At 31.0% G+C, this 10,414-nt stretch overlaps 1 protein-coding gene across 1 annotated transcript; it reads left to right on the top strand.

Moving 5' to 3' along the window:
* Positions 1 to 232: 232 nt before the first annotated feature.
* LOC106688080 (transmembrane protein 145) lies at positions 233 to 10,101 on the top strand. Its single transcript, XM_014432367.3, has 6 exons — positions 233 to 969; positions 1,044 to 1,209; positions 1,310 to 1,543; positions 4,561 to 4,698; positions 6,130 to 6,385; positions 7,699 to 10,101. The coding sequence occupies exons 1-6, from the start codon at positions 488 to 490 to the stop codon at positions 7,896 to 7,898; spliced, it is 1,476 nt and encodes a 491-aa protein (XP_014287853.1). The 5' UTR covers positions 233 to 487; the 3' UTR covers positions 7,899 to 10,101.
* The last annotated feature ends 313 nt before the right edge of the window (positions 10,102 to 10,414 follow it).

Raw genomic sequence — 10,414 nt, 5'->3', positions numbered from 1 at the left:
ACCACCTAGTTTTCTGAATCGAATGTAACGGATATGATGTTTCTTTTTATTAAAGAGAAAATTTGAGAAACGAAAAAGTTAAATAAATGATTGATTTTGGTTCATGAGGATGAATTGATAACTAATTTTTTCAAACAAATTAACTTTGAAGAAGTTTTCTATTAAAATATTTTGTGCATATTGTAACAATTATAAAATTAAACTATTAAAAAAATAATGGTGGTTTGAAATAAATCTCTGCCTGTCTTCACCATCAATATTTAAGACATATTTTAAAAGGAATTAATAATATATATAACCTGAATTTCTTTTCATTAAAATGTCAGAAACTAATTATTCAGCGTGAAGGGCTCCAAATTTTGCAGCAGTGAATCCTCCTTCGAGGATCTATTTAGTAACCTGCCTCGATGTAGAGTGGAGGGTTATATGTTTTTCTGTTATGAAGTTCCTCTAAGCGAAAGTGTTGACGTTTCGTAAATCTGTGGTGATGGAAGTTGTTTGTTGTCAAAATTATATTTTTTTATATTATTTTTCCCTAGTCATAACAAGTGTTCACAGTACACATCTTCAAGGAACATGGGATACTTCAGATTTCTTTATGTTTCTCTCTAAATTTGGTTTTCAAAAAACAGATCTTCACCGTGAGAAGGAAACTGATGGTTATATATTTGGCAACATTACTTCCAAAGATAATACAAGCTATTATGGAACCTTAGCAGTACTGAACAGAGACTATTTTCTGGAGTATTATGGAAATAGATTCATTCTTGACAAAGATAAAGCTTGTGCTATGATGTTTAATAAGCTTAGTACAGTTGCATATGATCCAGTCTGCTATGATGAAGGATATGATTTCCTAAGGAAAGTTCCATGTCCTAAAGGAGAACTATGTGAGGATGAAGATTTTCCTCAAAATGTTGTTAAACACTCTCAATTTACTTATCATATTAGAGACTTGAGTGAGCCTAGGTATTTTGCTTATTTATTTAACTTGAGAAATTATTAATGACTTGTGTCATTAGCACTTATTACTGATATTTTAGGTTTTGGTATGTGAGCCTGGTATCATGTTATCGGAACTCTACCACCTGTAAATGGCACCATACCCCTCATAATATACAAATAGAATATGACATTTGGTTAGTTAATGGCAATCCTAATTCAAGCAGTTACAACCCGCTTGTGTATCAATTTTCATTTGATAGGCAGGTAAGAATTGTGTGGTTTGAACTTCTACATTTATTATTTGAATCAATCATGTTATTGATAATAATTTATTTGCTTATATCTTTTTGTTGTTTTGTTTTAGAACACTATTGAATTATATTTGGTGTTTTTCTTAATATACTTTGTTCTGGTTCCATTACAAATTTTTGCTGTTGTGAGGCAACAGCACCCTGTGACCAGGCTTTTTACAGCAAGCTTGATTTTAGAATTTCTTGGATTGCTTTTTAATTTAATAAATGTAATGAAGTTTGTTGTGGATGGTATTGGTTATCCCAAATTGGCTGTAATTGGTGATGTTCTGGATATCCTTTCTAGAGTGAGTATATCTTTGTTGTGATAATATGTACATGTTATTTAAAAACAAAGATTTCCACACTTGAATTTAATTTTGATTGATACTTTTTGAAAGGTTGGTTATCATAAATGATAAACACAATCATTCATGATAAAAACAAGTATCTAATCATTAACTTATTGATAACAAAAATGTGAACATATAAGTCTATTATAATTTATTCTTCTGAAAAATATACATTGGAATTAGTTTGATAAATAATTTTATATGGTGATAAATATATTTTAGAATAAACAGTTTTCTTAAAAATTGTTTAATCTAATTTGATATTCTTAATTGAAAGGTTGAGGTAACATGTAGCAAAACTGACAATGGGGTATATATTTGTTTATTTTTTTTTTTTTAATATGCAGATAGTAAATGCATTTTGGTAAAACCCAAAGTTTTTTACATTCATCAATTCAAAAGATATTAATTTTTATTAGCCCAACCGATAAGTACACTATTTGAGAACTGAGCCCAGTATGTCATAGAGGACACTTCATTTCTGTTTGTTTGTTTATTCAGAAATTAAGGCGTAAAACCCACCGGTCATCAACGCCAACACCCCACTCATGTACATACCCAGTGTTCAATTATATAAATGAAAAAAAAAATACATATATATGTAATAAAATAGATAGATAAAAATACATAACATATAAAAAACCAAACACATAATATATAAAGTATACAAAAAATACATAAAATACAAAAAGCATATATATATATATATATATACACACACATATATATACGCATACATTCATATATATACCTTATATATTTACAAATAGTCCATGTATTTTCAGAAAAGACATAATCTTATTTAAATATGTTTCTCCATTTCCCAAGGCCTCTGATATATTTGAAGGTATACCCAGTTCATTTATTCTTCTCTCTTAGAAAACATACTCTTCGAAGAGTGCGGCCTGGTTCCAGGTCTTGGCCTCCCATAACCACTTCCTCTAATCATAACTGTCTTGCTTTACCATCATCCAGTTCTTGACTCCCAGGGTATTTTCAATATCTCCCTCTACATCATCGAACCATCTCAGTTACAGACTCCCTCTCCTCTTTCATCAATTGGCTATGTTAGCATCATGTTCAGGATTTATACATTCACCATTCTGACAATATGGCCTGTGAATCTTAAAACATTTCAGCTTCATTGCTCTGACATCAGGTTTTCCAAAAGCGTTGTATAACTTTGCTCCAGGCTTGTTCATCTTTTCCATTCTTCTCAAACTTTTTTACCACTGAAAATTCGGCAGAGAATTCTTCATTTGAAGCTCAGGAGCTCTTTTTCAGCAGCCAGATGTTAACCAACATTTGGATAAATGTAGAAGCACATGGCATATCAAAGTTTTATAGACACATCGCTTGGTCTTTCTAGAGAGTATTCGCCTGTTCATCTGTTTTGTCTGGCCAATTAGTTCTGTTAATCCTTCCTTTTAAGTTTTCTGGTTGTATCCTCAAATGCAATGAAAGCCTTGGTCCCGGTCTAAGGGGACCGTCCCACAATATATTCGTTATCTGCAGAGGCCAACAATTGTATTAATCTAGTAAATTTGTTTCCCTGTCTGTGTTAGACCTTTTCCCTTATAGCCTTCTTAATTGCCATATTAAACAATATACATGCAATACCAATGCATCCCCATATGATATATGAACCGAGTACACTTTTAGTGAAGGGCAAAAGGCATCTAAATAAAATGTGTGAAGGTACCTCATCTATTGTCTGAAAGTTGTTTTACTAATGCATATACCCCATGCATATGATATATGCATATACCCCATTTTGTGAATAAGAAATTATTTTGTCTACTTGTGTCTAATCCAAATTTATACTTCAGTAATGACAGAATTGTGAAGTGTAAATTTGGTTCAGGCATAGGTAGATAGCTAACAAACCTTTTAATCCTAAAATTGTTGTTTATGCTCCTTGGCTTCTCAACCATTCAAGTAGTAAAGTTACATATTTTTTTGGAGTATTTTCATGATTCACACTTTTAGTCAAGTTTTTTCTTTCGATTCTAATATTTGATTAAAAATTCAGGATAGCTGAATTTGATTTGATATTTCCTTTAAAAATTACAAAGCAGCTGATCCGAACCTGAGGCTACTCAGCAACTCGTTCATTCGGATCAGCCATTACTATTAAGTCTGGCCTGACTTTTCTTCAGTTCTTCTGTACGCTATGAGGGTTCTGAATTTAGGCTTTGGTTGTAGAAGTGCCTGATTATGTACAAAATTGTTTCCTAAGGAGACAATGTGCTCTAACTACCTGATTTATGACCTTACTAAAGTTAGGTACTCATATTAGAGAATCTCTATAATGATGGCTCCAATTCGAACAGAGCTAAATGTTTTTTTGTCAAATGAAAATTTTGTAGGTCAAGCCATTCAGTATTGTTTAGCTTGAAAATCGGTGATGTACTCACCTTTTTTTGGAGATGAAAATTATACCAAATAACTTAATCTATGTGCTAAGTTTTTTTTAATCTTAATTATTCCTGATCAAAACTTTTGTTGATATGTCAGGTTAATTTTTAATTTAGTTTTAATATTGAGTTGGTTTATTCACTTTATTTAACTCTAGTTCTATAATTTTGACAATCAGTTCTAATAACCTTCTTAACATTACATTGACAGAACCTTTGTATTGGAGTGGTATCAACTTATATCTTTATTGTAATAAAAAAAGTTATGTTATTTATATAATAAAAAATATATATTTTTTAATTATTGATTGAATTATAAACATTTGGATCTTAGTTTATTTTCTATTTTTATGTATTCTTCTTTATGAATAGTTTCAATAAATGAGAGTTATACAATTGACTCCAAGTTTAACACTAAACCCAATCTATCTCAGTTCCTGTTACTTTGTTTGTGTAGGGAACTTCTTCTTGCTTCCTTAATGATTTGTTTGTTAATTTCAACAGAATTTAAACATGGAGCTTACATTTATAGTATTATTTTTTTATTTTTTTTAGACGACATTTATGCTTTTACTTCTGCTACTAGCTAAAGGCTGGGCTGTGACTAGACAAGAATTTACTTGGAAACCACTTCTTTTTTCTGTTTGGTTCATTTATGGAGTTGTTCATATATTATTATATGTATGGAATAAGGTATGTATCTTTGTGTTTGTTTTCAAATAATTTGACATTTTATCTATGAGTTACTTTTATGATTAAAATAAAACAAAACAGTCGTTATATTTAGATAGCTACTGATAAATGATAAATTTCATGAATACTGTAGTAAGCGCTAAAGAACTAATAAAAACAAATTAAATGTTGTTAGAAATCTTGAGCATAACTGTTTTCCTTTAATTAAAAAATCTGGAATGTATTTTAAACCTTTTTTTTAATTCCCACTTTACTCTGCCTTGTGCGCAACACAGGCTTTAACAGCAGCTTGATGTCAGAAATTTAAAGGTAACATCGAACTGCTGCTAATGAGAGAATTTTTTTTTTTTACATAACATATAATGTTATGTCTGTCTGTTCTCTCATATCTCGTTATACTTCTTCTATGCCTCCTCTGCTCCTCGTGGGCTTCCAGGACCAATCTTTTTCATTCTAGGTTGAAGTGGACTGAGCTCACAGAACTTTTCCACTGGTACCAAATATCTTTGTAATGCAGGTAGTATTGTTCAGTGACCAGCTGAGGGAAATCATTCTCTGTGAGGAAGTAGGATCCGATTTTCTTTCAGTAGTTTAGTTTAGCCCTTTGTGTCTCGAAAAGGGACGTGACGGCCGTGCGGGTTGGGGCGCAGGTCCCAGTGTGCTTGGTTCGGAACATTGTGGGTTCGATTCCCACCTGGGGCAGTTAACATTCATTTTTCGGCGGTCGCTAAGAATGAATTTTGACACTCCCACCTTGGTTAGTATGCGGCGGCAACCTAGGTAACCGTCAGGGGTTGACAAAAAGGACCACTCGGCCCACTTGCCGGACTTGTTCCCCCCACCAAACACCACTAACAGTACCAGTAGTGTCTTAAAAGCATTATAGAGCTCAGAAATTTGTGGGATAATACAGTTAGAGGATAGGAGGTTGATGTTTATCCCATGGCTATAAAGATAGGGTCAAAAGCCTCCATCATCTGTGAGAAATTGGGAGAGCCGGTAGTCCAGGAGGACCCGCTTTGCTTATGAAAAGTATTTCCTCAATGCAGATCCATTCAGGGTCGTTACCCACCATATTTTATTACATATAGTAACCACTCATTTCCCATTAAAACTCAACCATGATTTTGCCATAATACTACTAAAAAATATTGCCATTATACTTGTCATAGTTTTATTAATGCTTATATCTTTTCCTGTTTTTTTGCCAATAATGGATGTAATCCAAAACAACTTAGTAAAAGTACTTTAATTTAAAATACAAACCTTTTATATCACTAAGGTTATAAGGATTTAAATTTATTATAACTAATATTTCTCTGACCCTACATCACTCAAAATTCATAAATTATTTTATTTTTAATCTGTTTTTTCAGCATTTGCCATGTAAGCTGTCATATTGAAAACAAGGCTAATCATTATTTGTTTTAGACTGAAGTGGATATAATTGAAGATATAGATGAATATCAAACATGGCCAGGCTGGCTCATCTTGGTTCTTAGATGCCTTATTATTGTTTGGTTTCTGCTGGAGTTGAGGACAACAATGAGATATGAGCACAATGAGTCAAAACTTAATTTTTTTCTTCACTTTGGAGCATCAGCATTAGTCTGGTACATTTACCTGCCCATCGTAGCTCTCTTGGCTCTGCTTATCCCTCCATTTTGGAGATACAAACTGCTGTTAGGTAAGAGAAATAATTTATTAGTATTTTTATTGAGTAATATTATATAACTTTCTTGTAATCAGATATAGCGTTATTGATACTTTTTATTTCTATCAGAATATTATTTTGCACTTTTGTTGTATTTTATTTGTCTAAAACCACATATATGTTTGAGCTATTGCCTCAAATAAGCATACTTTTGTGTAATTATTCTCAAATCATACTATATGAGTCGAGTTCCCTTCTCCTTTCTGTCAATCCTCCTCCTTATTTATTTTATTTTTATTATTTTTTTTTGTATTTAGGGGAGAGAGTGTGGATTAAAACTATTTAATTGTTGTTCATCAAATATTTTCAGTTGCTAATTATATTCTACATCATTCTACTTTCGAATTTACAGTAGTATTTATGATCGTGGATGTGCATTTCTATTCATTGTTTTCTATGATATGGAGATTGTTTATTATGTTTCTAGAATTAGAAATAAGCAGAAACCTGCAAACATGATTGAAAATCCAATTAAAAAAAAATTAGAACATCCTGGAAAACAAATAAATGTTCCCCATATTGCAGAGAACTCCAAAAGTAACAATAAGTCGAAATGTGCATGCGTAGTCATAAATACTACAGTAAATTTGGAAGTAGAATCCTTGAAAACCTGTACCTATATAATAATTAATTTGTCTGGCTCTGGATTAAACTGCTGCAATATAAGCATTTACAAATAGATAAATAACTATAATTTTATTTTTCACTAATTTTATGTCTAGTTGAAATTAGCACTTAGTATAGTTTATCTAATGAATGAAATAAATGTTAGGTGAATGTGCTGAAATTATCTGAAAAGTCATTATTGAATTAAACATTATTATTTTTAATTAAAAAAGAAATATAATAATTATTTTTATGACATTATGCAAGTCTGGTTGGGTTACAATTGAAATGGAAAAAGTTTTAATTGACTTGGAAATGCTATATAGTGTTCTTTGCCATCACCGTTTTCTCCTTTCCTTTTTCAAGGAGGGCATTAAATATATATAACTAAAACTTGTGAAAATCAGTTCTCTGTTTATCATTGGAGGTAGATCTATATTTGGATACCAGACAACTGCATCAATACAGTACAAACTGTTCTCCCCACATGAGGTCAGGCTCTCTCTTCTCTACTCCTTTCTGTCCTGTTCATCCATTTGGGACAATTGGTCAAGTGAATACGTGGTTTATTTTATTTCTGACCAAGAAAAGAATAAAATACATTTAGATTATTATTCGATAAATATTACTTATTATTATTTCACCTGGTTTTAACATTATTTATTCTGTTTTTTATTTAGGTATTACTTATTCAGCTGATTGCCTCGCTTACTGTGTTATGACTCACTTACTATGGCCTACTCGAAGCGAACAGTATTTTTTATTAGCACATCGTGGTGATGCATCTGATGAACTTGATGAATTCAACGAAGCTCCCCATGTTCTAAATTCTGGAGAAAGTTTAATACCTTCCTGGGATAAAAATCCTTTGATTACTTAATGGGATGTTCCCTTCCAATCTTGGAGATATGGATAAACCGACAAAAATAACGTAACAAGCCCCTCATCGCTCATTAAATTAGAATTACTGATAAAGTGTTTAGCAATTGTTGACTGGTAAGGATTCATAATTGGGCCAAATAAAGGTTTGAATTATTGTAAATGGCTCGGTGACTGATGTTGGGGTGAAGAAAATTTATTTTCTTAATGAGATTAATAACCTTTCATTTTTTATTTCAGCATGACAAGATATAAGATACTTGATTATATGTACAAATTAATGTAGTATTACTTTTTAAAAATGTTTATATTAGAGGAGTAACTCTTTAGTCAAAAATGTGGTTTTAGTTGTTTTGGATTTATTTCAACCTTAATATTTTTCTTTTAAAAAGAAAAATATATTTTTTTTAGCTGTGGGTTTTATCTTTGGGACAAATATTTTTTTTGGTAATATATATATTTGAACTTCCTTTTTTACATTAATTACTACCACTTAACTACTACCATTTAATTATCTTTTTACGAATTAATAAGGTACCAATGTAGTACATAACAGTAACATATTTAAATTTAACAATAAATGTCCATTTCTAATGTTATTCAATAATTTGGTGGAGTTTGTATAGAGCCAGCAGCCTTCTGCACTTTTTCCTTCTTTTTTTTTTTAATGATGTATTAAAGAGTAGACAAATCCTGTCTTTATATCCCCATTATTTACTTTGTTTAAGTCAACCTAATCTTTTTCATTCACCAAGTTTTGTAATCAATGTCTTAGTTTATACTTGTTCAACCATTCCATACTTGTTTTAAATTAAATTTTGTATATAGATTAGGTAGGTTCCATAAATTGGAACTATATCTCACTAAGCTCTTCAAAGCCCCTCAAACGGATCCTTTGTCAATGCTTGAGCCTTGTGACAAGTTATTTATATAGTTCCTTGTTATGTTTAGCCCACTTATACCATAGTTTATTAATCAAAAATGAAGTTTGGTTATTTTGGTGCTGCTATGCTGTTAATTGTTACTTTCTCACCTTATTAACATATAGGGATGTTATTTTTTTCATGATCTCAATTCACATTGTTTGGGTCCCTTGATTTTTATCTTCTTTATTTATTATGTCCACCCACTCTTGTACATTACTTAATCACTGTAAGAAGTATATAAACATTAGTGAGGATACTGAGAAACACAAGGTTAAAAAAGAGCCTTTTTTTTTGCAATGCCATTTGGCTTCAGGCAGCCCAGTAAATTTCAGACTTTCTTCATAACTTTTTTACAACTTTCTCAAGTCTTAGTGATGAATTAAAGTCCAGATGATATTGGTTCATGCCTCCGATGTGACCCATCAGTACAGGTGAAGATAATTCCGACCTGTTGTGGCACCTTTTCTCCTTCATGTTCATGAAGGTATGCTACTTCCTTATTGATAGTCGATATTCTTCTCACGTCCCACCTTGCTTTGTCTTTGATCTAGCCCAGCTGGAAAAGCTGTGGCTCTAACCATTTTGATTGTACAACTAATTAGTGTTTAATATTAGCCAGGTCTCATCCTCATTTAACTGGTCTGATTGGGTTATAATGAAAAATTTTCAAAACAATTCCCTCTAAAATATCTTTAATTTTGTTTATTTGAAATAATCAACCATCTCTCATTGTTAGTAGTTTTAAAAAAATATATAAATATGAACCATGAAAGATTTATACTATTAACTAAATGAGAAATTGGTTTTCGCTTAACCACCACAGAAAGACTGGGAAATCAATAATATCTGAGAAAGTCTGATCTCTTCCGATTCCATGGCTTTGTTATCTTTTATTACACTGTCATATTCCAGGCTGGAACTGATTTGATAATCATTTTTTACACCTGAAGAATCCTTTAAATACGAATTTTCATAGCAACAGAAAAATACAATTTGTTAAGTTAATTTGATTTTGTTTATTCGAAAGAATTATCTATCTCACTATCAATACCAAATTTTATTGCAATAGCAATAAAGAGTGGATGAATATAAAATATGAAAGAATTTGATAATTTTTTTTTTCCAAGGTTGTTATGACAGTATGTTAGATTTTACTTCCTCTCATCTATTTATGAAATATATATTAAGGGGAAGTATTGTCATCCTTAGTAATGAAGGAATAGATATTTTGGAATGCACAAAAATTAATTTAATCTCAAAGTAGAATGTTAAGTGAAAGTTGTGTGGTGCTCTAGTTTTTTATTTTATTTCAAACTCTCCCATCATTGCCTACAATTCTTCCTCCTTTGTTCCTAAAGATTTTCCTAAAAAGTTGATTATCCTCCAGCAATGTTTGTGTTTTCCTCTCTCTACAATATTTGATTTTTTCTTCCCTTTCTACTTGGAATTTGAAATGAGTAATTATTTGTTACTTGTTCAAACAAATCTTAATCTACTTTACTAATTCATTGAGGGAAGTTTAACTATATTTAGTGCCGGTAATAATCTTATTAAGTTTTAATTTTATTTTTTATTAAATATTTTATATGAA

Source organism: Halyomorpha halys, unplaced genomic scaffold, assembly GCF_000696795.3.
Source record: "Halyomorpha halys isolate HHAL.00 unplaced genomic scaffold, Hhal_1.1 Scaffold1050.1, whole genome shotgun sequence".
NCBI lineage: Eukaryota > Metazoa > Arthropoda > Insecta > Hemiptera > Pentatomidae > Halyomorpha > Halyomorpha halys.
This window is presented reverse-complemented; position numbering and strand designations above follow the sequence as displayed.